Raw genomic sequence first — 27,420 nt, forward strand, 5'->3', positions numbered from 1 at the left:
GATTCTATTCTGTCTTATGAACAGCTGGGCAAGTTGGTTGTTTTTGGGTTTTTTTAAAAATATAGATATATACACACACACATACACACAGAGAGTTTTCAAGAAGTTGATTATCACAGATAGCATTATGACACAGAGCAGCCAAAAGTCATCATGTCAGCATTGGTAACCATTTGGTGAAATCATATTGCCTGTGTTAGGCGTGTCAGATAATTTCTAGCCCATGATTCTAGAATCTTTTCAAATTCGGGACAGAGTTTCATTAAAAGATTTGCAACCAGTTCTTGCTGTTTTCAAAGCGACTTAGATATCATCTGGAACCACACAATTCGCCAGTAAAAGGAAATCTTCAGGGGAAGTAGCTTATCTTAGGCTTTACATAGCTTGCCTTTAATGATAAAGGAAGGCAAGAAACATGCAGCAATGGATCTCCCAACTCTCTACCAACAACAGTACTTCACCAATTCTCTCACAGACTTGAGTGATAAGAGGTTGTGCCTTGAAGTATGTTGTCACAGAGATACATTAGGGCTCACTAGATGATTTTTGGGTTTCAGTGGAGGAGCATAAGAAAGAAACATATTTTCAACACCAATTCAACTTAGAAAAAGAATTTTAACTGCATCTATTTTAAAAGTCTTTATATCATAATTGTCTACAAAACACTTGTCTTGTCAATCTTGGTTTAGATCAAAGTGGAATTAAACCCAGTTTTTTGTCTTAATATAGCTGCACTCACCCTTCACAGAGAGAACAAAGTTCTCTCAAAACACACCAGAGCAGCATGAATGGAATGCTGATTGTACTTTATTCTCCCTCAAGTACCTCTTTGAAATGGAGGAAAGGAAAAGTGTGCAAATAGGAAGTTTGTAGTGTAAATGACCCATTCTGCAAGTGGCACTCACTTGATTGCTTGTAGTAAAGAAGAATTTTATGCCGATTTCTCTATCTGAAAGCTTACCATTAGTTTGACTTAATGAGTTCCAATTTGTAGTTGGAACACATATCATCCAGGAAATCTTTACAGTCCACATGGGCTTCATTGACACTGGTGATCTTCATTACTACTCTATAGAATGAATTACCTCTTCAGTTCCTTGAAACTCTCAGGGAATGGAGGACGATTTTCAAAATAAGATTTTTAAAACTCCTCAGCACCTTAAGACGAGATCTCACGCAACAAGACCCAGGCTAGAAACAGTGATTTTTGTTAGACAACTCAGCATAAAGAACACTGCTGCCACATTGACCAAAGGTTTCTTCGAGAGGCTTTTTACTGACAGCTGAGCGTTTCTGGTGTATGGGTTTAAATCTCTACTTGAGGACACATTGTCTGGTGCATATGAAAGAGAGGGACAGAGGAAAAAAAAAAATCAAACATAAAAAATGTACTGTTAAAGTTGTTTGCTGGGTGCCTTAAACTTAAGCTTGGTACATATTAGGATGTGTTCCTCATTTCAGAAGAGCTGTTGATACAGTTAAAATAACATTATAGCACTTTTTTTGTTGAGAGTATGCAACATAGTACTTCCACTTCAGTGAGCACAAAATTTGACAGGAATGTTCCTTCCAGAAATACTTCATCAACTTACGCAATCACTATTCAACTAAGGGAAAACAGTAACAAAAAGCATCAAACTATCATATAGTGTTTATATTCTTTAAAGAATTTGGCACATGGAGGCACTCCTCTACATGCTTCAGAAAATGCATGAACAGTTTTGATAGATCACCACGAGGAATTTTACACGTTTTAAAAACCAATAACATAACAGAAGCGACATGGCAGAAGAAGGATGTTCATCCAGTGATCATATTCTGAACAAGTTCAAGTGATAACTCGCTGCCCTGACATAGATGAAATAAATCACACGTATTATCGCTAATCTAAACTTCTAGTCTCAGAAAGCATCCTGTTCAGCTGACTGTGTCTTTTTATAGACATTCTTCTCCTCTTAGTTCACTGTTTTAATTTTTCAACTATTGTTTTCTCCTAGTTGCATCTGTAATACAGCCTCTTTCTTTCCAAAGGAGGAAAAAAAAAAACTTTCGTGTCAGAGAAGACTTAATATTTGTTAAAGGTTATTCTTCAAATGTTATCCCCAAGTTACAGAACAGTTTGAGAACTCAAAGTTAATATTAAGTCAGAAGTGTTTCTAATTACACCCAGTAAAGCATTGTGAAAAATCCTGATGTCAGCATTTTAACTCAAAATAGCCTTGAAGAAATAACTTAAAAGAATTTTTGCCTTCAATTCAACAACAAGGTAAAGACTCCTCAGGTTCAGCAAACAGCTAGAAAATTTTGCCCAAGAAACTAATTTTTGTTGACTGATCTAAGAACAAGAACCAGTATACTTCACTGAAGACCAAAGTTACACACACAATCAAATTTAAATTAGAAACCATCTGAAATCTAGCTGTCAGAGTGTAGTAAGGTCCTAAAAGACCTTGAACATATCACAGTCAGATCCTTCACCACTCATGAAAATAACCACTCTCTGCCTTGAAGTGCTTGTAAGAACACGACCTGCATGTGTAATTCCGGAGGCAGTTTCAGGAATAAGATAAAAAGAAATTGAAGTATTCCTCTTAGAGTGATCTAATCCTTTTTTGCCCTGTGACTGCGAAGGATCACTTCTGTAAGGAACTCTGCACTCCAAAGCATGTGATCTATCTAAATATTTACACTATGAACACTATTAAAACTCTCCTCTGAAGCCATTAAACATAGTATTTTCAGCAAGTGAAACAAAACAATTACTATTTAGATTATTATTTAGTTTTAACTGTTCTTATCAGGTAGAAGCTGACCTGACTGCTCTCCTCTTTGTAACTCACAAGAGCCACACAGCTGTGGTTTTGGCTGAAAATACTTAAAAATGTCAAATACCTACTTCCCTTCTGTTTTCCAAAAGAAAAAAGGGAGGGAGAGTGAGAAAGAAGAGGGAACCTGATTAGGATTTTCTTCTTTTTTTTTGTTACTACTTGTAAGATTGACGCACAAATTAGCAACCATGCACCCAAAAGGCTTTTTGTTCATCTCTCTGGCCTCCTTAGCAATCGTCTTTTTTTTTCCTCTCCCCCAAAGTATTACCAATGCTCAGAACGCTTTCTCCTCTTTCGTTCAGGCTTATCCTTGCTTTCATGGCTTTCTCTGTGCTCTCTAATCCTGCAAACTCTATACTAATGAAGATGCAACCACAACAATCTTTTAATCAATGTACTTGACACTTTCTCCCGCGCTAAAATAGATTGCTCCCAGCAATCAACTGGGAAGTACGCTTCGAGCCCACTTTTGCTTTAACTTTAAAATAAATCTATGAACTATATCTAAACTTTGGGAGAAAAAGATAGCACATTATGTAAAAAAATACTCTGGGTAGAGAAAAAACCATCGAAACACATACCTCTCATATTTTGTCTATCATTTCAGATTTGTATGTTCTACAGTGCCCACCAAACGGAGCCCAGTAACTACTTAGCAATACAAGGAACAGTCAAGGAACAAAATTACAGCAAAAATGAATACTTACAGCCATAATTAACTCAAAAGGGTGTTTATAGACCCGTACGGGGGATTGATACTTCTGCACCATAGCTGCAGTTAATAAGATCAACTCAAACCTGAAAAAGAAATTTTTAAAACCATCTGTCAAATGTAGGAAACCATTTTCAATCTTCTTTTACAATTATTCTGTGCGTGATACCATGCTAGAAATTCTACAGGAAAGTCTCCACAATTCCTTGACACCTTTTTTTTTTTTTGAAGATGCAATGGTGCCCTGAAAAGCTATATATATTTGTGTAAGAAATGACTTATTTCTTCCAAAAGCAACACAAAATTAGCACATTTTCAGTTTTAGTAACAAATCTTCAACACACTTTATGACTCCTCATCAGGATGGTGAGAATTCCTGTGCTGCTGCTGAGAACCGAACATTGACACATACCGGCTAAAGGCAGAAAAGCACTGCCCAGTCCCCCAGCACGGCAAGTGGGCTGCCTTGCTTATCGGTCATTCCGAATTGGGACTGGGTTGGGAAAAAAAAAAAAAAAAGAAAAAAAAGGGGATTAAAAAATATAGCAAGTGTTAAAAAAACTTGTTTTCAGAAAGAAAGAAAAAAATGGATCACTACAGCACACTGATGTAAGGCATTCCATCATTTCCAAAGCAAATTAAGACTTTTGAGAGAGAAACTTAAGAGATAGCTGGGGAGAAAAACTTAGAGAAACTACAAACATTCCAATATACAGCCAGAAAAAATTCACTAGCAAAACGGACAGGAGCTATTCCAATGGCTTTGTGTCTGCTTTCCCCAGCAAAGTCTGACCCAAACTCTCTTGAATGCAATTACATTTATTGAAAAAATACTGGCAGTAGCGCTTGCAGATGAAACCACGGGCTGCTAGCCAGACTCATTTTAGCGAGAAGCGGCTTTGTTACAATAAGTTAGTATTATTTTTATTTTTAATGTGTTCTCACGTTATCTACAGTGCTTCTGGAAAGCGTTATCAGCTCCAGCTGAGGAGTACGGCAGATGGGCACCGCAGCTTCTCGACGCGAGAAGCACCCAACAATAAATTCAAGAGTCACACGAAAGTTCACCCGACATCCTACTCAAGAGAGGAATTTACCCATGACTACCCTGCATTTAAAAAAACCACCTGAATCAGCAAAAACAAGCCGCAAACCCTCTCTAATCCTTGGACAAAAAGAGTTACACAACAAAGAAACTCCACGTTTCTCTCCACCGCCCGCCAGGACAGCGCTGCCCTCGCCTCGCCGTGCCCCTCCCGGCCGGGCCAGCGCGGGGACGGGACCCGCCGGCCACCTGTGACAGCCTCGCTGCGGGCTGCTCCGCGCCGGGAGAGTCCCGCGCTGCGCCCGAGGGGCTCCGGACGGCGCTGCCCGCCCGCCCCGGGGCGGCGAGAGCCCAGCGGCCGCGGCGCCGCCGCGACCCGCCCGAGGGCCGTTACCCCCCCGCCCCACCACCAGATGGGGAGCGCCGTCCGCTCCTCAGGGCTCACCGCGCGGCCCCGGCCCGCCGCCGCTAACGCTGAGGGGAGCCGGCGGAGAGCGGGAAACTTGCCGCGGGGACAGCGACGGCAGCGGTGGGGCTGAGGGGAGGGGGCGGCAGGGGCGGCTGAGGGGGGCGGCGCACGAGAGCGGGGTACGGGAAAGCAGGGGGCAGGCACCCGTGCGGCGACCCTTACCGCCTCCCGTCACGACGGCCGGCCGCGCTCTGGCCTCATGCCGGCGCGGGGCAGCGCCGCCGCCGGTTCCGGCGGGGGAGGGACGCCGGGCGGCCGCCGCCGCCGCCTGTTGTTACTAGTGACAGGGCGGGGGCGGGGCTTGGCCCCCGGCCAGGCGCTGCGCATGCGCGGCCGGACAGCGGGAAGGCGGGGGAGGGCTGCGGGCGCTGTCACACCGCGCTGCGCTGGCGCCTGCGCACTGCCGCCGGCCGGCTCGCGGGGGGGGGGCCGCATGCGCAGTGGGGAGCGTGGGGTGCCCGCGGCCGCGGGCGGCTGGAGCCCCCCTCACGCACACACAGGCAGCCCCCGGGGGCGGGGGGGCGCGGGGAGCGGGACGCGGCACCGCTCTGCGGGCACCTCCCCTTCCCTCAGCCTCCCTGAGCATCGCTTGGGGCGTAAGCCCTTCACTGCTCCCCTCAGTGCGGAGGCTTGACTGCTCGTCCCTCCTGGAGGCAAGGCCGTGCCCAGCCTGGGCCCGTGGCTCCTCAGGGGCTCCGAGTGGGTGCCGGGTACGGTCAGAAGAGGGGGCGAGGGTGGGTAGCCATGCTGAGCCTGAGGCACCCAGGCTGGACGCCGAGCCCCACGGAGGGGCGTGAGGGCCCAGAGTGACGGCCACAGCGTGGGGCAGCCGTGGTGGTGTCGCTGAGGGATGGTGCCAGGCTGGGGGGAGCGAGAACAGGAGAGAAACTGCCCCAGAGACCTGGCTGGGACATAGCTTATCTCTGCTGAAAGGCAAAGAACTGCAGCCTGGGATCACAGATGGTATCTCCTGAGACCAAGAGCTCCATCATTTCATTAGTAGTAAGCAGTTGCCCCATTTAGGCTAATCACCTGGGGAGGTGCAGAACCTGTCCCAGGACTGGGAGGCGTGCGGGCCGGGGCACGGCACCCGCAGGGAGCTCTGCAGGCGCTCGGCTCTGCCCCGTCCCGCGGAACTCGGCACCCGCCCTGGGAGCGCGGGGCCTGGGGACCCGCCTCCCTCCCCGCTTGAGCATCTTCCCGCCTCTCTTCTGTCCTTCTGTAGCCAGCAGTCACCCAGCCTGGGATGCTTTGCAGTTTGGGATGTCTGAAAGAGTTCAGTCTTAGACCATGTGTAGCATGGTTTAACTATGATGGACTACAACCAAGAAACACAATTCTGTTTTGTACCGTACCAGTGTATCACAAACTGTGTTAAAATAGGGACTTGAAAATCAGGGGCCAATGCCTCTATTCCCTTCAATGACTCTATTAAGGCAATTCTTTTACCCAGAACATGTTTTATTACTGGCTTACTCCCTCAGAAAATAAATTTTTCCACTAAAATTTGGGTCATTATCCTGTCCTTTTGGTGCAATTCTTTAAGAAGGCTGAATTTGTGGTTACTGTTAATGAGTGATTCAGCTACAGTTCTTTCCTACACAAACCATGTGTCTTTTAAAGCTAGTCAAGAATAGTCTGTTATCTAATCTGAAACTAGTTGTTACAAGTGGTGGTTTAATGTGTTGAGAAATTGTTTCTCTAAATCTGTTTTTTGTTGTGGCACTTGGCCAGTTGCCTTCATGTAGCTGAAGTTAACTTGTTAATCTAGTAATTCTGTAATTAGATTTAGTTATCTGATTTATATTCCCTGCCATTATGCCTGTAACATCCTTTTCCTGCTCTGAAAGCCTGAGATATAATCCCACCACCATAGCAGAGCGAGGAATTTACGCCCACTCAGATTCCTCTTTGTTCGTAACATTTCTCTCTTTAGATTCTGGGAAATGTTTTAATTCTTACTGACTGCCACTATTCTACTTAACCAAATGGCCATATAACCAGGAAAGCTTTATTTATTGGATTTCTAAAAGTATTAGGAGTTTATTGATGAAGTGAAAGCATTAAAGTGAAAGTCCATAATTTAATTGTCTAAATTAATTGTGGTAGGTGTCTCGCCTGTTTTCTGCAGAAACAATAATCTTAACAAGATGGACACAGAAGAGGAAAGCAGTATGTTTTTAAATTTTTCTATTATTGTTTATATTCCTGTTACATCATCTCCTATGGAAGCTCCAGCAGTACATCGTTAGAAGGAATATAAATGACGAAGTGGGTGAGTGAAATGTTTAAGGAATGCTGTGAGGCATGCTGAAGACTGGAGCCCAGAGGACAGAGGAAAGTGCAAACCATTCAATATTTTCAGAAAAATAGGAATGCAGCTCGCTAGATATGAAGGGAAGTTGGGCCTTAGGGGATGATGCAAGGTCAGTCACTCCCCACCATCAGAACACTTTTCCTGGATTGCATTCCTTCACGTTAGGAACTTTGGTTACACAACTCAAAGCGCAGTCATTTATCTTGTTTCAGGCAATATTGTCATGGAAATTAATGCGAACTATTGGTAGTCAATCCTTTATTATTAATAATAACTAACTTAAAGTACAGTTTCCTGGGAGCAGCACAGGGCTGATGTATACAAGAAAAGATTCAAAACGCCTCTGGGCCTTGCTGTAATTCAGTGCAAGCCCCTGGAATTTCAGCAGGCAGGGACTTGGTCTGGTTTCTTTTGTTTGCATGCCAGTGAGTGAATAAAAGTGAAGTGGTCCTGGCTTCTTACTGTCCAGCAGGTCTCATCTTCGCAGCTTTTGTACTAAAGAGAGGCGACTGTTAGGAGTTCTCAACAAGAGAGAACATGCGTTCATTCAAGGTCTTGCTGCAAAGCTGTACGTTTATTAAAAGTATGTGAAAGATGGATGAGATTTTGAGTTCAGATATACTGAAGTTCTTCAAGAGCCGTTCCCTAATAAATCACTCCCATCTGAGTCGGTGGAATTTTTTACGTACCATGGCTACACTGAAATAAATGCCTGCTTCCTAAACCTTTAAAACCATGAAAAAGGTCCCAAATGATAACATTTCCAGCTAAAATAAGCATGATGACTGACAAACAACTAATGGGACAGAGTTGTGCCCTGGGGACATGCAATTCTGGTTTACACAGGGTTCTTATTAAATGCATTATAGGTAATTAACTAGGTGTCACTATTTTTTCTTTCCCTTGTCAGTCTAGGGAGCCAGTATCAGGTGGTGCTGGATATGAGGAGGTCTGAATTCCTTCACTCCTTTGCTCTAAAACTACAGTAACTGTGATACCAAGTTCAGTCCTCCAGACGCATACCTGAATGTGCTCATCTCAACAGCTGTATGCTCCCTGTATAGCCCATACTGGGGAAACGGTACACAGGAGGAGAAGTTTCTCCACATATCTCTGGAGATCTTAAGGCCCTTTGTGATGGCAGGGAAGATACTAATAATCCCAATATGCAGATATAAATATTGAGGCTTACAAGATGCTATAGGAAAAGTCATGCAGTAAGTCAGTATGAGAAAGCAGACCAGAGCTCTTCACTCCCAGGGTGATTCCCTTATTCCCAAACACTGCTGCCTTTTAGCTCTGCGGTAGTTTTCCACCATTGGCAAGATTGGGAACACAGTAGAACATCTCCAGACCGGCCGTCTTCAGAGAAGTGATGTTACTGTACAAAACCTAGAAAGCATTAAACTCTTGTGCTGAGATTTTTATTCAGGATTAAACCGGCCGTAGTTTACTGTAGTTTAGTGCATTAGAAGTGAAGTTGTATTAACTTTATACCGTTATTTGATTTATCGGAACTTTCCCATGTGTCACAGTGTAGAAAAGCCTTAATTGACCTTTCAGACTGGAGACCTTTATGTTTTGATGCCACAAACAGCCAGAAACATATTTTTTCCTTTCTTCTCAAGTGACTGATAGGAAAATTGAATTGTAGGCTGGGAGCTGGCCAGAGACACCAGCTGCCAGCGCTTGGACTCCAGCAGCTGACATCAGAGCACAGGCACCATTGACATAGCAAAGGTTACGCAGGCGAACATTAGCAAATAGGAGTAAGTCCTGATTCATAAAATACATGAATCGGGATGAGCATGTGGAAAGCATCCCAGCCCTTATTCACATCCTCTCATTGCAAAGCCCATAACCATGTGAGGCTTCCTGCATCGAATTCAGTGTCACCGCTCCTAAGCGGTGCAGTGCCAAGGCAAAAGTGAGCAGGTGGTGCAGGGGGGGCTGCTAGAACAGAAATAATTAAAGCATGAGGAGCTAGCGGAGTGTACATTCTGGCTGAAGCATCAAATCCAAAAGTCATCCCAAAACCCGTGTTGGATATTAGTAACACACAAAAGGTTGATAGCACAGTCTTCTTGGGGGAGCGTGAGGAGGGGGAGACACGCTTTGGGGCTCCCACAGGATTAATTTATCCCTCAGACATCAGGGGGTGGCACGGGGCGGAGGAGCAAAATGGCAAAGGGAACTCACCCTCACAACCTTTTTTCCAGTATAAAGGGAAAAACACTTCGATGATCACTTATTTGCTGGGCTATTTTATTGTTGCTGAAGATGTCATGCTCATAATACAGGGAGCTGGAGTTGTAAGCAGGGAAGGGTTTACTGGGCTGTTGGGAATGCCCAACTTTTCTGACTGCCTTTGGAAACACCCCCTGTGCCCGTGTGCCACTGCCTGGGAGCCGCCCGCTGCCTGCCTCACTGTCAACAGCCCGTTACCAGTCGTCTCCGTGAGTTAAAGGACTGCCTGGATCTGATCAGTTCATTAATAATACTTTTCAATCCTTAGAAAAATATCAGTCTCAGCCAAGAGGCATAGCAAATGCAAAGATGAGTAAATTTCCTATTACAATAAAAACAAAAGCTGTTTTCTATCCCTCTTTTTAATGAGTCTGACAGTACAAATACCCTCATCTACTTCAACAAGCGTTGAATCAAGCTGTTGAGTCGCTCACCAGGTATAGACTTTGTCCCCATTTGCCTGTAAAATGTTGATTTTTTTTTTTTAAATACCAGAGGAGTAATAAGGAACAATTACTTATTATTAAAAGTATTCCACAAATCCAGCTCCTTTTCAAGTACGCACTGACTCCACCAGTACTGGGTCTGCACCCTGCGGGCAAACACTGCACCCTTTCACTGGAGCTCCGTCAGGACAAGCCTTCTTTGTGGCTGCTGCTCTGCCAGCCTAACAGTGCGTGGATCTGTATAGCTCATTCCCGTGCCTGAAGGAGAATGAGGCATATCATTATGAGGCACTTGCACACCAAAATAACTACCAGTATAGCTATTTCAGGGTTTATTTTTTAAATCACGCTGTCTGTGGGTCAGGCCTGTGCTGGCAGCCTTCATCCAAGGATCTCTTAGGAAACACTTGAGAAATGCAAGTCTCAAGACGCTATTTGCAGGCCCTAGAAATGCTGCTTATCTTCTCCGATCAGCAGAATTCTTTGCATGAATTCCGGTCCTGTATCCAAGGCAATCTCATTATTTGCTGTACACGCTCGATCTGCTTGCTAATTTCTTTTTCTTTGTCACAGGGGAGGAACCTTCCTGTGCTCCCTGTGTTTGGGAGATTAAAGAAAGCAAGGAAGACGCATAAAAAATGTCACCCACATGCAGCGGCAGCAGCCTGAATGGGGAGCACAATTTAGAGACAGATGTTCCTTCCAATTAAATTGTCTCTGCCACTGATTCCAGCGAGTTCAATGCTCGCGAAAAGTGCGAGACGGAGGGCATTGCTGAGCGGAAGGCTGGCTGCATCCAGGGAGCCGGCACGCCGCAAGCAGCAGCTCTGCTGATTTTGACATGGCTGCAGCATTAATCTGACTCGGCCTCGAGCACCACTGGCTGACTCTCTGTCCTGGAATTCATTTGGCTAATGTACCGCATGGTGGAAACCCATGTTTGCAATCTCTTTGCTAGGCAAGATTGAACAGAGATTGATAGCATCCTCTATCCCTGGCTAAGTGAACTGGTAGCCGAGCTCCTCTGAAGGGATACCCACCGAGAGTTTGGCTCCATCTCTCGAGGGATGGGAGGTGATCTATTTAACACCGCCCGGCATGGGGCAGGGGGAGCCTGAGCAGCGAAGGAAGAGGTGGAGTTGCCTTTTGAGTCAAGCACTGGCTCTGCAACCCCTGTGCAAGTGGGATGTGTAGGAGTTTTTTCTGAGGGCAGCTTCCAAATAGCAGTCTCAAAATAACTTGGTTTAATGAAGGGGGTGATCTCCAGCACAGGAAGCCTATTTGCAGTCGTGGTTTCAAGCTGGTAGCTGCAGACTAATGTGTGACCACTAAGTATTTCAAATTAGCTAATGAACAGCTGTTCTGTTTGATTCGCTTTTGGTCAGAACCAGCCTGAGTCTGCATTAAACAAGAGCCCAATGATGAAAAGAACCGATATGCCCCAGTACAACTCCCTGGGCAGAGACTGGAAACAGCCCAATGCTTCCTTCGTGCCCCATCCCCAACACCCCGTCTGCACCTGGGCCTTTGCTGCACCGCTTCTATGGGGAGCAGGAAAGGAGCGGGCTCTTAGCCCGCAGGGGGTGGCAGGAGGTCGGATGAGTCAGGCAGTGGTGGGAGTCGAGGCAGCACCAGCCGAGCAGAGGCAAGACCCCCAGGCTCCGGGGAAGCAGAGGACAAATCTCCCCAGCAGGCTCCCCGAAGAGGACAGCCAGCCCGGGAAGCAGAAGAGGTGCAAGGTAGACAGGATACACGGGAGGGAGGTCATTGTATACCCACCAGAGCTCCAGCGGAATTAATTTTGTATCTCAGCTGGTAGGAAAGGACTTTTTGAGGAGGGCTGGGCACCCCTCTACCACCATTCTGAGATGCAAGCTCGCACTGGGCGAGCAACTGTGTGCCTCCCCTCCCCGCCACTGCCCTGGCCACATCCAGCACGTTCAACAACACGGAGAACTACAGGTGACTGCAAAACCACCGTTAGTACATGGATGTAAGCCACATCAACACAGCACTGCTCAAACTGACCCAGAAGGAGGTTTTAAATGTAGGCAAGCTAACTGCCAAAAATAAACCCCAACCCACCCTGGCTGCTGCGCTGTGCCATGGGAACAATATTGTGCGTATGATCAGATTCAGCAGGACACAAGCAGCCTAAGGGTCTTTTTACATTTGGCTTGAAAAGGCTAAAAATAGCACCCCAAACCACATTCCTTTTTTGCATTGCCATCTCCTCTGCCTGTTCCTATTCACTGGCACTTTTAGATGCAAAGCAGGGTTTGGGATCTAAGGCCTGGTAATTAGACTCCAGCCCGGCAGCTGCAAGTGGAACAGCTGGAGGTGTTATTTTTACGGGTTATTAATTGACTCCATGAAAAAAACTGAGCCCAGCAAACAGAGAGAGCCAGCGAGCCGCAGTCCGCAGCCACATGACAAGGTCTTAGTGACAGAAAAAGATAAAATAAACGACAGCCCAGTATCCTAAAGCCGATTAGTTATAGCAATTTCTCCAAAGCTAAATATAGAAAAAAAATCCCTCCCCCATCTTCAGCTCCGTTGGCGGAGATGAGAAAGCACAAGGAAGGAGATGGAGAGAAATTCCGTTTTTCACTTAACCCCCTCATGGGTTGCAGAGAAAAACTGCTGCTTTGGTGACGCTCCCAACACTTAAAAGCAGATTCCCCTGGCAGCTACGCCCTGACCACCCCTTTCCTCGGCACTAGCAAGTGCAGCTGCATTTGCTCCAGCCGCGAAGCCCAGACTCTGGGCTGCCGAGCGGCATCACGGTGCCGGGCAGGGGAGCGAAGCCCGGGTGCCAGCCCCGCGCCCGGTGACGGCCGGGCCAGGCGGTCCCCGCCGCTCTGCCGGCTGCAGGCGGGTGAGCTCGCAGAGCCTCCCCTTCCCGGGCAGCCTGTGCCTCCCTTCAGAGGGGCTGAACCGCCCGCGCCGCCCAAAACCAGCGCAGGAGAGAGCCAGGAGACCTCCTGCCCCCAGTCCTCCTCCTCCCGGCCTTCCCTGCAGCTGGGAACAGGCACGGCTCGGGGACAGGTGACGCCGCCTCGGGAGCATCAGCGGCCAGAGCAAGGAAGAGCTCGGGGCGCTGGCGGTCGGAGGGAACTGGACCCGGGCCCTTGCCTCGGTAAAACCTGCTGCGCGTCTCCTTAGACCTCAGGCAAATAAATAACAGGCGACTCGGCAGAGATGCTGAGAAGCCGGGAAACCGGCAGAGCATTTCAGATTTATGGGAAATGAATTTAGCCCTTGCCTGGATGCTGACAGCCATCAAGGCCCTGTCCCCAAGACAGACCGTCCTGCTGGCCGGGGCTGCGGCCTCTTCGTTCAGGCGCTAGGTTTAACTTCCGACAATAAATCACCATGGTCCAGCGGAGGTGCGGCAGCACCTCTCCCAGCGGAGAGGACAGCCAGCCTCACCGCGCCTGGGCATCCTCTGCGCTGGAGCCAAGGCGGAAAGGCTGCTGCTGCTGTGGGCCAGCCTTGCCGATAGCTTGCCAAAGCTCAGCCCAAGAAAGCCCCGTCCGTGGCGGTCCTCGGCAGGAGGCAGGACAGCCCTGTGTTCCACGGCTCCGGCATGGGGATTTCTTCCCACTTTTATCAGCCATACAGCAAGAGGAGCACGGGAGCCCCCCAGACGTCTCTTCCCAATGTTCAGCTATAAGCAAGACAACGGTTCTAACAGTTCTAAGGGTTCTAAACGGACAACAGTTAGAAGAGGGGGATCTTTCTCTCCAAGCTCCACCCTTGACACTAGCCACCCCTCCTGGTGGGTTTGGGGTATTTTCAGTCCCGCCCAGGCTCCCAGCCGCAGAGGCTCCCTCTCTGGGTGTGGAAAACTCGCGTTTTCTGATGTCACCCTTTGGAGACCACTTCTCTGAGGTGCAACCAATTCCCGTAGACATACCTTCAACGTGAGCGTGCACTCCTGATTCCAAGCCCACCCCTGCCTGCTCGCAGGACTGCCTGCTTTCTGTGCCAGCCCGGCAGCGCTCGGACCGTCCTCGCGTAGGGAAGCTCCTCTTGGAAAGCCAGCTCTGCCACGTGCTGTGAACTGGGAAGAGCTGTCAGAGCTCCCGCTGGGTGCCAGCACACCATTCTGTAGGACAGGGTTATTGGTTAGTCCTTTATTTTCTGCTGCTTTGCCTCAGCCGCAGTCCGCCTGCAGTGCCCAGGGTGCCCAACCCTCCCCGAGCCACGGCGAGGCCATGGGGCTTCCAAAACACGGCATGTTTTGTGCTGTTACGTGGCCCGTCCCCAGGCTGGAGGTCCCCACGAGACCATCAGCTTCATGCAGAGACAAAGGTGGACGTGGCAGGGGGACAGGGATGACATGTTCCCCCCAGCCCCAGAACAGCCCCGTGGGGAAGGCAGGGCTGGGCACCCAACTTCAGGGCTACAGGGACACATCACCCTTCCCCTCGCCCATTAATTCAGCTCAACCGGGCAATTGCTCCATGTCTGGCAACACGGGAGCAGCTGTAGTTTTGCAGAGGCCCTCTGACCCCGTGGCGGCTGCATGGAGTCCCCTACAGTACCTTTAACCTGGGCAGGTGAGCTGCAAACATGCTGCCACGGGAAGGGAATTCAGCATCAGCTGCGTGACCCTACTCGGGCTTGGGGAGATGCATGTTGCTCGTGCATCCACAGGTCTGGCAGTACCACATCTCCCCAGGCTTTTTTCCCTAGTAAGATTCAGCATATGCCATCTGTGCTACCGTCACACCTCTCCACAAGATCCAAAGTCGTGGTTGCACAGGGATAGACAGCGCTTTGGGGACAGCAGAGGGGAAGGAAGCTGCTTTGAGGGGTGTCAGAAGCGCAGGTGACCTCGCTGGAGAGCGGAGAGCTGCAGGCAGCCCCCGGGGTTGCAAAAGTCTTTGGCCTCCGCAGCGTGGGACGGGGATTTGAGAGCAAAGCACATCAAGCGAGCTGAAGGGGAGTGACATTTTCCTTCCCAGCTGCTACATCCTTGCCCACACAGCCGGTGGGATGACACCGTGCAGCTAACGATGCGACGTGATTAGTAAACAAATGATGCATTTGCACCAGGAAGAAAAAAAAAAGAGAGGAAGGGTGGAGAAAAGCAAGGAAACAAGCCGCATTTCGGGACAGGAGCATGCAGCAGTGAGGTCTTTCAGAACCTGCTGAGGAAGGCATCGTGCAGCACGTGGTTTGGGCAGATCAATGAAGCTGCAAAGTGGCCTGCTCCTGGCAGGCACACAAATCCACTTTCTAATGAAATTTACAGCAAGTGGAATTCAGGTCACTACTCGGAAGCATTCAGTTTATTCCAGGCAGCTTTTTAAATATTTAAGAAATAGCTGTCAAATTAAGCCTGCTCACCTCTGGCTGGAAGGTCCAACTTGGAGCCATGGCAGATTTCCTAGCTGCAGCTTAAAAAATATGTATTTTTAAGCTTTCTTTGATTGCCCCCTCCCTTCATCATCACAGCACAGTGATTGAAATCAGCTCCTGCCGTGCAATCCTGGCACGGGTGGGACCTAAGGGCCGGGTGATGCTCGGGCTGTACCCAGCCCAGCCGCGTCCCTTCCCCAGGCCGGGGCAGGGGGACCCCCGGACCTGGCCTGCTGCAGCCTGTGCTCTCCCTCCAGCAGTAAGAGCAGGACTTCGCTGCTGAAGGAAGATGAATCCTACAGCCAGACCTAAAAACGGCTCTCAAGGGAGCAGCTAAAAGCAGCCTCTTAGCGGCGGTGAGCCTTCGCTCCTTCCGAGTGGAAGGATCTGGCTTGAACTGGTGGTTGCCAGCACTATTCCCAGGTGTCACGCTTAAGAGAGTTGTCGGAGCCTCTTCAGCGGGTGGTGGAAAGGGAGGAAAGGTGGAAACCAGGCAGTTCTCCGGCTGTTTACCCGGGAGAAGTGGCCACAGCCCCAGATCTCCATGCTCTCAGTTCCCGTACAGATCAGAGTGGAAGTACAGACATTTTCTCTTCCGACAATGCAAAGTTCAACGCTTTGCATACCACGCCGACAGCATTAACCGATTCCTGTCCCAGCTCGAGGTCCAGCCTGCCAGGCACAGACCCCAAAGCTTTTCCAGCCTAAGCACAAACCAGGAGCAGGGGAGGGGAGGGCAGAAGGCGGCCTCAGAGCACGGCCAGGCTCCCGGCGTGTGGCCGCACGGTGCTGGCTCCTGGCCGGCTCGCGAGTCCCGACCCGGCAGAGGAGCGAGGTGGCCTCGTGGCTACGGGGGCTGACGGCTTAGCGCCAGGGGAGAAGCCGCCTCTGCAGCAAGGCACTTGCTGGGACGTGCTCTGGAGGTCAAAGCAGTTTTCCCCATCGCTCACCAACGTGCCCTACCTTGGCAGCCGCCTGCCCGCCCCCAGCCCCCGTTCGCTGCAGCCAGGACACCTCCCCTGCCCGCGCGGGACCTGCTCCCCTTTCGTGGGCTCTGGCGTTCCTCCCAGCCCGGCCCCGGCACTCAGGATTTGGCCCGTCTGCAGTTGAGGTAAAACATGGGTGCGTAGGCAAACACCTCTGCCTCCTTCCTCGTTATTTTTGACTTGCACACATAAATATCCATTTCATGCTCAGCTGATGGAGGATTTGCTTGGCTGGGTTATGAGCCTGGCTGCTGCTCTGCAGCTGGCTTTGTCCCAGGATCTGGCACCGGAGGACACAGTCATTCTCTGACCTACCTTCCATCATCACTGGGCTTGGACGAGCACACCGGGATGCAGCTGCTGGGCACCATCCACCATGGCCCCGGCGGTCCCTTCCCTCTGCTCTGCCCTGCGAGACAGTATCAGGGCACGGCAAAGGCCGTGCACAGAGAGGGACGAGGAGGGGCCAGTGGTGCAGAGAAAATACCCTCCCTGCACAGCTCCACAAGCCTCGCTTCCCTCTCCCCCTCTCCCGCCGGCGCTGCGCGCCAGCCTCCTCCGGATGGCTCGGCCTCGACCCTGGCTCCGCTCAGCCCTTGAGTTAATTCCCACCGGTGCCCGTTCAGCCGGGTCGCAGTGTTGGCAACAACGCCCTTGGATGGAGAATCCCGCAGGAGGGCTCGGGGCGCTGCGGTCCCGCTGGCCTCCCTGCCCCGGAGCTGGGACCCATCCCTCGCATGCCCCTGCGGAGCTGCCTCCCCTCGCCCTGCCTCGGGCCGCCTGCCCGCGGCTCCGGGAGGGGGGAGCACCAGAAACAGCAGCCGCTTGCTGTGTCTGCACGAAGGGACCCGCCGCCCGGGCCACGCGCATCTTGCTTTTTCCATCCGCAAAGCGGGAGTAAGCCAGGCTCCACCGTGGCCAAAGGCACCGACTGGGCTTTTGCACTGCATCGAGGAGGAAAAATGCCCGGCGTTAGATGTCTCACGAGGGGGATGGGACATTATTCCATCCCGTGGCCAGGGGAAGGGCACTTTCATCCCTGCTCTATTCCTGGGCACCGCAGGGTTTCACGCTCCGCACCCCTCTCCGCTGCAGCTGGCTGCAGGAAGCAGCAGGTCCTTTTTCCCCCAGGCCCAAGGGGCTGCCCTCTCGCTCGGGGAACAGGGCACGTGTTAAATCCAGAACATCGTGCATGGGCCAGTTAAAAACAACCAACCCCGGTTAGAGCACAAAACAGATTCCAGCAAAATCAAGGGAGCCCAGCAGAGCAGGGTGCCTCGCTGCGGGTTTTACTTGCACACATCTTTTATGACCTCTTGGCCAGTCCCAGGTTTTCTATTCCACAGGAAATTCCAACACCAAAAAACCCAAATCAGGCCAAATTCAGAGGGTTTGGCGGGTTTATTTTGCAGAAATTTTAAAGAAAAAGGAAGAAGCTGTAATTCTAGAGCACTGGATTCGGGATCAAGGACTGTAAGAAGAAACACTCCCAGCATCACGACGTCCCAACCTTTCTGTACCCAGGCAGCATCCTTCGGCCTGGGGATACACAGGAGACGGCCAGTCCGGGGCTCTGTGACTGGGATTCATTATTTAGGAGGAGAACCCTCATCCCCTCAGTAGAAACAACCCCCTTAAACCCTGCCTGCAAGACAGAATAATTATTCAGCCTGGAGGACTAATTTGATGTGGAAAATCAGGGGAGGAGGGTGCTCTGGCTTGTCGTCCATACCTTGTGCTGGCCGGCGAGGAGGGAACGCTTTGCCCTCTAATTCAAGCTGGGCTTCTGGTTCTGGAGACATTTCCAACAGCGGCGTTTGGAAAGCACAGAGGACCTGCAGTGCCCGCTCCAGCCACGCAAAAGCCATCAGCCTCACACTCAGCTTTGCCGAGAGAAGCCCGACAGCCCACACCACCTTCTCCAGGACTGATTTTCTCTTCTTCCATTTAGCAGATCCTGATTAGTCCGAAAAGAAGAGGAACGTGGCTGCTCTGGCCCAGCAGGTTATACAGACTTTATCAAGCCAAACCTTCTCAGGCCACGTTGGAGGGTGGCAGAGCTCTGTGTGGCACTGCCCGTTATCACCGGCGTCTGCAAGCACAGCGGAGAGGGCACCGGCTGCTTTTTCTGCACCTGCAACCAGAGCTCGCCAGTTGAGAGGCATTTTTTTCCCCCTTTGTTTCTCTTACGCAAGAAAAAAGTTATTGTAGCAAATTTGCATCCCGGTCCAAGAGTCCTGACCTGGAGTTTTACTTCTCCCAAAAGAAGTTTGACATCCAAATGGGTTGAAAAGCCAAGTGATTCCCCATGGATGCTGCTGTGCCACGGCTGAGCCTCACGTACAGCGATGGCATCGCAGCCCTGTGCGGGCACAGGCTGGGGCACTTTCCTGCCAGGGAAAAGGAATCAGCTGCATGTCGGAAAGGGCAATATTTCCCGAAACCCAGGTGCCCTGACTCTACCATCCTGCATTCAGGCACACACACCCATTTCTGTGACGAAGACCTGGCTGCCGTCGCTGCTCTCCTGGGCAGCTTCAGCAGGGACCAGGCGCTGCTGGCAGAGCTCGGGGCGGACCTCACCTTCAGCAGGGAGATCCCCAGGGCCTCGAGTCCAGCAGGATTTTCCTCTGCAGTAACAACAACTACTGAGAAGTCACTAAAAACCCCAGTTCTGTGGTTAGAAGCCGGAGAGAAGATTGCAAGCAGTGTCTGTGCTCAGCGCCCTGGATTTACATTGCAGGAGAGCTGAGGACGGATCCCAATCTCCCCCACAAAAACACAACGGGCAGAATTTTTTCCGCAAAGCCACGGGACACGCAGAGCATGAGCTCACCAGTCAGAAATGGAGGAATCGAGAGAGCTGTGCAGGGGCAGCAGGCTAGGACAGCAGAGCCAGCGAGGCTGCAGCTCCCCGACCCGCAGAGCTGACGTAAGGGCTTGATGCTGCCAAAAGGCAGAGGTCCGGCTCACCCAGTGCCCACCGGGACCTTCTGCGGGCCAGCCTAGCTCCTTAATCCAGCAACAATAAAATGCTTTTCTGCCAGACGAGTGAGTTGCGTCAGCTCCCAGCGAGCAGAAAGAAGAGCCAGCCTGAGCTGGGCACGGTAAGCGCCGCAGCTCCCCTCCTGCAGCGCTGGGCTGCTGGAGCAGCTCCCATCCCCTGCATCCCCGGAGCGGCCGGAGGAACCGCGCTAGGGCGCAGGTGAAACCCAGCAGAGAAATCCCGTGTGCTGGGAAACGGGGACAGAGAGCGTAAGGGAAGAGCAGAGGGGAGCTGAGCTGCCCGGGGCTGGAAGAACAGGTCGGATGCTGCAGCAGGGCAGCCCCCCACCCCTGCGAAGGATTAGAGCGGCTCCCACCCGCGGAGCTGTTTTCAAGGAGGCTGACAGAGCCGGAGACAGATCAGAAGCTGCAGAGACCCAGGGGCCACGTGGGGAGGGAAGGCACCGCGCTGCCCAGGGCAGGGTAGAGCAGCCACCAGCGCCGTGACCTGCCAAAGAGCAACGTGCCCTCCAGCAAGCAAAGGCCTTGCTCCAACAAAGCACGCTTCCCCTCGGCTCGCCGTCAGCGTGTCCAAGCAGATAACTCATTGCTCTGGAGACTCGGGTACTCGTGAGATGAGCTACCCGCTCAGGAAGCTTGCGAACGGCAAACAAGCGCACGACCTTATCGCGGCGCGCAGGGCGCAAACAGCGGACGAGGCTCCTCCAAACAATTACTCATGCTTCGACGGTGGGGTTGTGTTTGCAAAAACACAGAGCCACAGTGGCGGCCAAAGCACTTCGCACACAACCTCCTTCACAGCCGGGGAAGAAAAATAAATGGTGTGTGCCTGGGAAGCTGGGGAAAGGACCACTTTGGGGGCCTGGTGACAACACCCGAGGACTGCCTTTGGGTGCAACCCACCATCCCCGCCAGCATCCTCGGCACCTCTCCTGGGGCCCTCTGCAAGTCACGCAGGGCTCTCAGCCACCCTCGCATTGCCCAGCACCCTGCCCAGCACCGACCTGCTGGGGACCTGTGAAATCCTCGGAAAAGACAAGCTGTTTGGCATTGCCCACCTTCACACGGGCAAGAGAGAGCACCTTGTTGACCACAGGGTTAGAAATAATTTCCCTTCTGGGAGAGCCTGGAGCTAACCCCAGTGGGGCTCAATCTTGCCCAGTTAGTGGGCAAAACTAGTAAAACAGCACAGGCTTCAAAACCAACGCGATACCAACGCTGGCAGGGTAGGGTGTTTGCCCACTCCCTTTGTCTTGGCAGTAAATTCTCAGCTGCTATTTAAGAGGCTCGCAGCAGCTTCAAGTTGTAGAAAAACCAAATGGGCAACTGATAAGCGGGCGCACCCACCTTCCCAGGGCAGGCGAGCAGGGACAGGGGACGCATCACCCTGCTCCAGACAGCACAAGCCACTTACAATGCAATTTGAGTCACTTCAGCTGATAAACAAATAGGATACTTAAGCGTGATTTGCAAGTTACACAGCCCCAAATACCCAGCGGACCCACTTCTCCCAGGTGGGTTGTGCTCTCCTCACGTGAAGGCTGTTCGCGGTCTCTAATCCACTTTGCCCGTTGGTTAAGCAGAGACCTCGGCGCACCGACCCGGCAGAGGCTGGGTCCTGCCTGTTCCTGTCAGCCCAAAGAGGCCCTTACCATAACGGTGCTTCCAGTGCCACTAACGACGTCAGCCACTGGACCGTGTTCACAGCGAGACCCCGGGAGAGGCGCCGGGACGGGCTGGGGACGCGCTTGGCAGTCATGTGCATGTGACCGTAGCAAGACACAGCATCCCCCAGGAGAAGCTGGGAAAAAGCACATTTTTTTTAAAGGCAAACGGTGACCAGCTCCTTGCTGACCCATTCTGAATTAAAGCTTTCAAAGAGAACATTGATATTATTTTTGCAGAAGCCACAAAGTCAAAAAGATGTAAAATTTCCTTGAAAACAAAGCACAGGCAGAAAGGCCCTTGCAGGACTGCCCTTCCTCCAGGCGCTGCCCCAGCTCCCCTCCCTCAGCCCCACCAGCACCACCCCACCTCAGCTGCCTCCCCATTGCTCTCCAGCCAGCCTCCACCCGGCACCCAGCCGGCCGTGGCAGGAGTGGTAACCGCCAGACATCACCCTCCAGCCGAGAACCGCTGCCCTCTCGGATGTAAAGATCAAGCTCCAGAACGCCCACGGCCCCCACCCGGTACCAGCAGCCAGAGGGAAGCGTACGCTCCTCCGCACCTTGAAGTGCAGCAATCACGTCCTCGGGAAGATGCCCCCCTCTCCTTCGGGTACTCCTCAAGTGCTGCAGCAAAGCCAGCATTGCCGGGCTTGGTTCTGCTCAGGAATTCATCCTTAACGTGACACGCAGAGGCAAAATTTAGCGAGGAAGAAATCCTGTACTTGGCCAAGGAGCCAGCATGGCCACCGTGAGCTGAGCGGCTTCTGCAGCGCTTCCCAAGAGCAACGAGCACAACCCAGCAAGCAGCACGGGTTCACGGCATTTCACAGCACGTCGGCCTCAGGCTTGGCTTGGGAGTGCTGCAGATCGAGTGGAAATTCCCTCCGCCTTTGAAAGGAAATCTAGGAGCCCGGCTCTTTGCAGTGCACGTCAAAAGTTTCTACTTGCCGTTAGCAAGGGCACATTTTACTACCCAGGTGGAAGGGAACTTGGCACACGCAAGTTAACCCCTCCAAGCCACCTCTTCCAAGTCCCAGCACTGGAAGCGGGCACAGGCCACAGCGGAGCTGCCTCCCCGGGCACGCAGGCACGTTGCCCACCAGCAGTTCCTGGCCGAGCACCATCCCATGCAGCGCAGGGCGGGCCCGGCTGGAGGTTGTACAACGCACCAGCAACCTGGGCTGCTGCCAACGCTCAACGGGAACGTCATCCCACGGAGGCCTCGCTGCCCGCGCATCCGATTAAAGGAGGAAAGTCTCCCGGTTTTCCAGTTTCAGTGAAATTCAACCATTCTGCGGAGCTTCGCCCCCTCTAGTGGAGATGGGAGCTTGGCACACTGAGGAGATGCTCTCAAATCCTTCAGCACTGCTGAATTCGAGATTGAATTCCCCTACAGATGCCAAAGCACCACATCTAGCGAGCCCTGCGCATCTCCAGCGTGCGACTGCCCCGGGCACAAGCCCCGAGTGTCAGTGTAGAAGTGGCTTTATATGCCTACCTGCCTGTATGCACACTTGCAGCACGTTAAAAATCTTTCTACTTTGTTCACGCACAATAGCAAGTATTAAATATGAAGAAAGGAAGAAAGTCAACTTTGAGAACCGGGTTTTATTCATGTTTACCATCTAGTTCAGTAAAACTACTTTCTATAACCTAAAAAGACCACACAGGTGTAACCAAACCGCGAGGGCAGCACTCCCACCACCCTGCAGAACGATCTTCTGGTCCCGCCACCTGGAAAGGAAGGACCAGGACGCTCAGCGCAGCAAGCCACGGGCGCCAGAGCCGCTCGGCGTGCGCAGGCAGTCAGACCCCACAAGGCTGTCACAAACAGCTCGTCACCCAGGGCCCTCCTGCAAATATTATGTTGCATATCAACTAAACTGAGAAAATGCTTTATTGTTTAAAAGCTGATAGGAAAATCCTCCGTCAGACAAATAACTTTGTTTTTAAAATGAAGATTCTTCAAGCTTAGAAGATACTTTTCTGACTTATATCCAACTTTTCCCTCCTTTACTAGAAACGTGACAAGTTTTAAATACAGCAAACTTTGTAAGTTTTGAATTTAAATGATAAATACAGCTCATTTTCCAAATGCAACCAAGATCAGGATACTTGCAATCACCCTATCTAGGGCTCCATATGCTTTATTCTGACAGCCCATGTGGCTGAAAATACCAATTTATAACCCAGGGAAGAGAGACATTAGTGAAAGGAAAGGGAAATGCTTGTTCAAATAACAAACTGATCAAAGATGTCAGTCTGCAGCAGTACACAAATGAAACGTCTTCTACCTGCAGCCTGAGACTGTCAGACAGCTCTGCCCAGCTCAGTGCAATGTTGGAAATTCAAAGCACGCAACTTTGCATCTGGTGAACAGTGCAGCTCCACTCCGCGTAGGAGACATCACCCGGCCAGGGCGTTAGCCAGAAATCCAGCTAAAGCTGCCCCGCACAGACCCATCTTCCCTCGATCAGCATCAGCTGAGGCGTCTAAGAAAGCTGCATCCCACCCCCAGCTGCCTTTAAAATCCTTCCCGATAGCATTCCGGCCATGAAAACTTCCAACAGCACACCAGTGCCGATGGCCTCTTTCGGCACCATCTCCTTTCCAGCCGGGGCAAGCCATTCTCAAGCCTGCGGTGTCACGGTAAAATAAAGCTGCCAGATCAACCCAAGCACACGCCTGATCATACCAGGCATGGTTCGTGACTGCATTTCTGCTGAAACGGCCGTAACACGCAGCCCAGAGCTTATGTTGGTTGGGGCTGACAGCAGCAGGTCAGATGCGTGGCCAGCAGAAAGGCTGCCAGCGCAGCGTTAACCTGGGCTGGTCTGAGCAGACCAGAGCCAGCGAGTCAGTGTTGTGGCACAGGGACGCAGCACTCGGGTCTGGCACCAGGAGGCCCCGAGCCAGAGACACGGCTTCATTTCTGCTGAGGAGGCACAGTATGAACCGCGTTTCTTCAAAGACACACTTCATACTGCTGCAGTTACCCTGGCAGAATCAGGTGGAAAAAATTCACTCCCTGAGGGACAAGCAGGTGCAACACAAAGAATTAACAGTGAACTTGTTAAACCATCAGGCTCCCAAAGTAACACCCCACTAAAATTATGAGGGACAGTTCACACATCTGGTTAAAAAGGCATGGAACTGGACAGAGCAACACCATGCTAGAGCTCCCAAGACAGACACGTCAATCACATCCTTCCAGCTCAGCTGCTGCTGGCGTCCAGTGCCCGTTTTTAGGATTTGATTGGAAATACAGCATCTGGCAGCTTCTGCACGGCCACCATGCACACTGCGGTCTCTACAGCGCAGCAGAGCTCCCCCGCAAAGCAAGGCCGCTGCGGTGGGGAGGAAAGGGGGGCAGAAAAGTTGTTTTTCCCTCCCCCAAACTACAGAGTCTTTCCTCTCCCTCCCAATCTCTGATACTGTTAGCTTTCCCATAACTTCATTAACGTGCTAGAAAGTTACTTATTCTTCTCTCCTCAGCTTGTTTTTGCTGCTTTGTTGGGTTAAATCTGCTCACAGATGGGCCCAACAAATCCCAGTGCCAGGTCAAGGCGAGCAAAGGAAGCATTCTGCTGGGTCTGGGGGCAGGGAAGGTCTCCCGTTTCAGCAGTAATGAAATATTAATTCATTTTATCCCAAACTGCACTGAGAGAGCTCGCCAATCACCGGCAGATCAGCCGCAGCCACGTGCAAAACACAGTCTGATGGCAAAGCTGTTTAAGGAGCACCTTCTTCCTCCCGCTGTCTGACAGCTCCCCAGTTGTACAGGAGCAGCCATCTGGGGTGACCTCGCTGTGAGCCAGATCACCCGACTGACACCAACAACAAACAGGAAAAGTGTTGGGTTTTTTTGGCAAAGAATTTTTGTCAGAAGCCAGGATCACTTCGGTGCCAGGTTCACAGCACAGACCTTTCCCGCTCCCCTCCCCACGCTTGCAGGGCACGTGCTCGCCTGAGCCGTGACCCCAGCTGAACTCCCCAACTGCAGGACAAAAACCAAACAGTAAAGAAAACCACAGATGTAACAGGAGAGCAAAGTACACAACTTCCAACAAAGCCTTACAATTTGCTCAAGTAAAGAAACCACCTTATCAGTATTTCCTACTACATGGGGAACAAAGTTTTGGAATTCAGATAGCACCAGCGATAAATCGAGTGAAAAAATATAGGAGCAACCTATCTAAGTTCTGCTTTCCAGGTCTGTAAAACTTGCCTGCAAAGGAAGGGCAATGTCAGTTTAATTTTGCTAGAATACTTTCAACAGAAGATTCAGTATATGTTACAGGAACTGATCCAGAAGCTGTTTTTCCGTGGCTTAGGCAGGGCCCGCTGTATGCAGTATCATACATGACCATCAAAACGCTGCATGAATGCTCACACCTGCTACTGCACAGGGCGAGCCCCAGCTCGGAGCCCCCCGGGGAGTTGATCTGGGGCGCGGGTGAGGCTGGCTGGTACGAGGCTGGGCCACTGGCCCCACCACCCAGCAGCCCTTCCCCAGCCCCGCGCTTGCTGCGGCGCCCACAGACCCCTCGTGGCCCTACCCAGGGGGATGCCCGGTTCTCACTCACCTCGCAAGCAGAAGCACCGAGGGCCAACGTGACCCCCCGCGGTCACCGTCACCGTCCGGGGCTTCTCTGGGGCTGAGCCCCAGTGGGAAATCCTGGAACACACACAGTTCTGGGAAAATTCACAGGAAAAAGAGTCCCGCTCCGGCCGTTTGCACCTCACGCACGCCCTGCCCCGGCCACGCAGCCCCCTCCCCGCTGCACCCCTTGGGCCCAGCTCAGCTTTCCCCTGCCCCCCCCCAGCAGCCCCCAGCCCCCCCACGCCTGCACCCACACCCCCAGCGCGGGCTCCAACACCTCCCCCACAGAGGAACCGCAAGTCGGGTTTGTCCCCTGCGTGGCACCGGGCCGCTCTCCTGCCGCCCCCCCCATTGCAACACCCACACTGAACCCCAGCCCCCACTGCACCCCAAGCCCCCCGTGCACCCCCACAGCGCTCCAGCCCCCCCCACACCCTGTCTCCCTCAGCCCCCATTGCCTCCCACATTGCCCTCCACCTCCCACACCGCCCCCCAGCCCCACTGCACCCCATACCCCGCTGCCCCTCAGCCCCATGCACCCCCCACTTCCCCAGACCCCCAAATCCTGCCCCCAGCCCCCCATGCACCCCCACTACCCCAAATCCTGCTCCCGGCCCCCCAACCACCCCCACTACGCCCAGCCCCCCAAATCCTGCTCCCGGCCCCCCATGCACCCCCACTTCCCCAAATCCTGCCCCCCGGCCCCCCATGCACCCCCACTACCCCAAATACCGCCCCCGGCCCCCCATGCACCCCCACTACCCCAAATCCCGCTCCCGGCCCCCCACGCACCCCCACTTCCCCAAATCCTGCCCCCCGGCCCCCCATGCACCCCCACTACCCCAGATCCCGCCCCCGGCCCCCCAAATCCTTCCCCCGGCCCCCCATGCACCCCCACTACCCCAAATCCCGCTCCCGGCCCCCCATGCACCCCCACTACCCCAGATCCCGCCCCCGGCCCCCCATGCACCCCCACTACCCCAGATCCCGCCCCCGGCCCCCCAAATCCTTCCCCCGGCCCCCCATGCACCCCCCGCCCCCGGCCCGGCCGCCCACCGCCCGCCACGAGGCCCCGCGCGGCCGGAAGCAGAAAGGCCAGGAGCCCACCGAGACGGAGGGAAGGCCAGAGCGCCTCGCAGAGCACTTCCGGCCTCCCGCGGGCCTCCAAGCACGGCCTTAAAGGGCCAGCGACGTCCCGAGGCGGCCCGGCCGGCGTCGCTATGGCAACCGGCGGGGCCCGAGCCAGGCCCGAGGGCGGCGATGCGGGCCCGGGGGCGGGTAGCCGGGTGGCGAGTGCCCCGGGCGGCAGGGCAGTGTCAGCCCGGCAGGGCAGTGCCAGCCCGGGGCGCTGGGCTGCGGCCGCTGCCGTTGGGGGTAACGCTCCCGGCTGCCCCCCGCGCCGGTGCCGCAGAGGCCGCGCCGGGCCGGGCCCCCGGGTCCGCAGCGGGGGGACGGGGCTGGGGCTTCTCCATGAGACTGCCGGGACGAGAGCCGGGGGCTGGGGGGACCTGTCGGCAGACGTGGCCCCGTCCGGCCCGGGGAGCGGGCCGCGCTCGGGGCGGTGCCGCCGTTGGGGTTATAGTCCCCAAAAAGGCGAGTCTGCGCGCGCAGGGTTCGGCGGCGGCTCGGGGCTGGAGCTGAAATACGGCGTAAATCAGTATTTAGATCTAATTTTCCGTTGATGGTTTTCGAGGCCGCCTGTTGACGTCAAATTGTGCTTCACT

The 27,420-nt window shown here is 52.5% G+C and overlaps 2 protein-coding genes and 1 non-coding gene across 11 annotated transcripts in view; all 3 read right to left on the reverse strand.

Annotated features, from left to right (window-relative positions):
* The window catches only part of SEC14L1 (SEC14 like lipid binding 1), a 43,190-nt gene extending 37,851 nt beyond the window's left edge, over window positions 1-5,339 (reverse strand). Inside the window, exons 1-4 of one of the 5 annotated variants that reach the window (XM_075169878.1) lie at window positions 5,217-5,307; window positions 4,486-4,616; window positions 3,953-4,033; window positions 3,536-3,626 (exon numbers count right to left, since the gene is read on the reverse strand). In XM_075169878.1, the coding sequence (XP_075025979.1) occupies window positions 3,536-3,598 (63 nt within the window). In that variant the 5' untranslated portion in view covers window positions 3,599-3,626; window positions 3,953-4,033; window positions 4,486-4,616; window positions 5,217-5,307. Of the gene's footprint in view, window positions 1-3,535; window positions 3,627-3,952; window positions 4,034-4,485; window positions 4,617-5,216 lie in introns of all 5 variants that reach the window. The other 4 variants (XM_075169880.1, XM_075169879.1, XM_075169877.1 and 1 more) reach the window with 4 other exon arrangements.
* A 12,463-nt stretch (window positions 5,340-17,802) lies between these two features.
* LOC142091073 (uncharacterized) lies at window positions 17,803-27,229 on the reverse strand. 5 transcript variants are annotated; one of them, XM_075169884.1, is made up of 8 exons: window positions 26,753-27,229; window positions 25,680-25,788; window positions 21,499-21,766; window positions 21,079-21,227; window positions 18,908-19,065; window positions 18,663-18,810; window positions 18,153-18,554; window positions 17,803-18,065 (listed from the first exon to the last, which is right to left on the reverse strand). In XM_075169884.1, the coding sequence occupies exons 3-6, from the start codon at window positions 21,733-21,735 to the stop codon at window positions 18,671-18,673; spliced, it is 684 nt and encodes a 227-aa protein (XP_075025985.1). In that variant the 5' UTR covers window positions 21,736-21,766; window positions 25,680-25,788; window positions 26,753-27,229; the 3' UTR covers window positions 17,803-18,065; window positions 18,153-18,554; window positions 18,663-18,670. The 5 variants fall into 5 exon arrangements, 3 of the variants coding, with proteins under 3 accessions (XP_075025985.1, XP_075025984.1, XP_075025986.1); XM_075169883.1 differs by having other exon boundaries at window positions 18,153-18,810; window positions 26,753-27,228; XM_075169885.1 differs by lacking the exon at window positions 18,908-19,065 and having other exon boundaries at window positions 26,753-27,222.
* Window positions 25,436-25,614, reverse strand: LOC142091208 (small Cajal body-specific RNA 16). Its single transcript, XR_012676729.1, has one exon.
* Window positions 27,230-27,420: the final 191 nt, after the last annotated feature.

Source organism: Calonectris borealis, chromosome 20, assembly GCF_964195595.1.
Source record: "Calonectris borealis chromosome 20, bCalBor7.hap1.2, whole genome shotgun sequence".
In the NCBI taxonomy this organism is placed as follows: domain Eukaryota; kingdom Metazoa; phylum Chordata; class Aves; order Procellariiformes; family Procellariidae; genus Calonectris; species Calonectris borealis.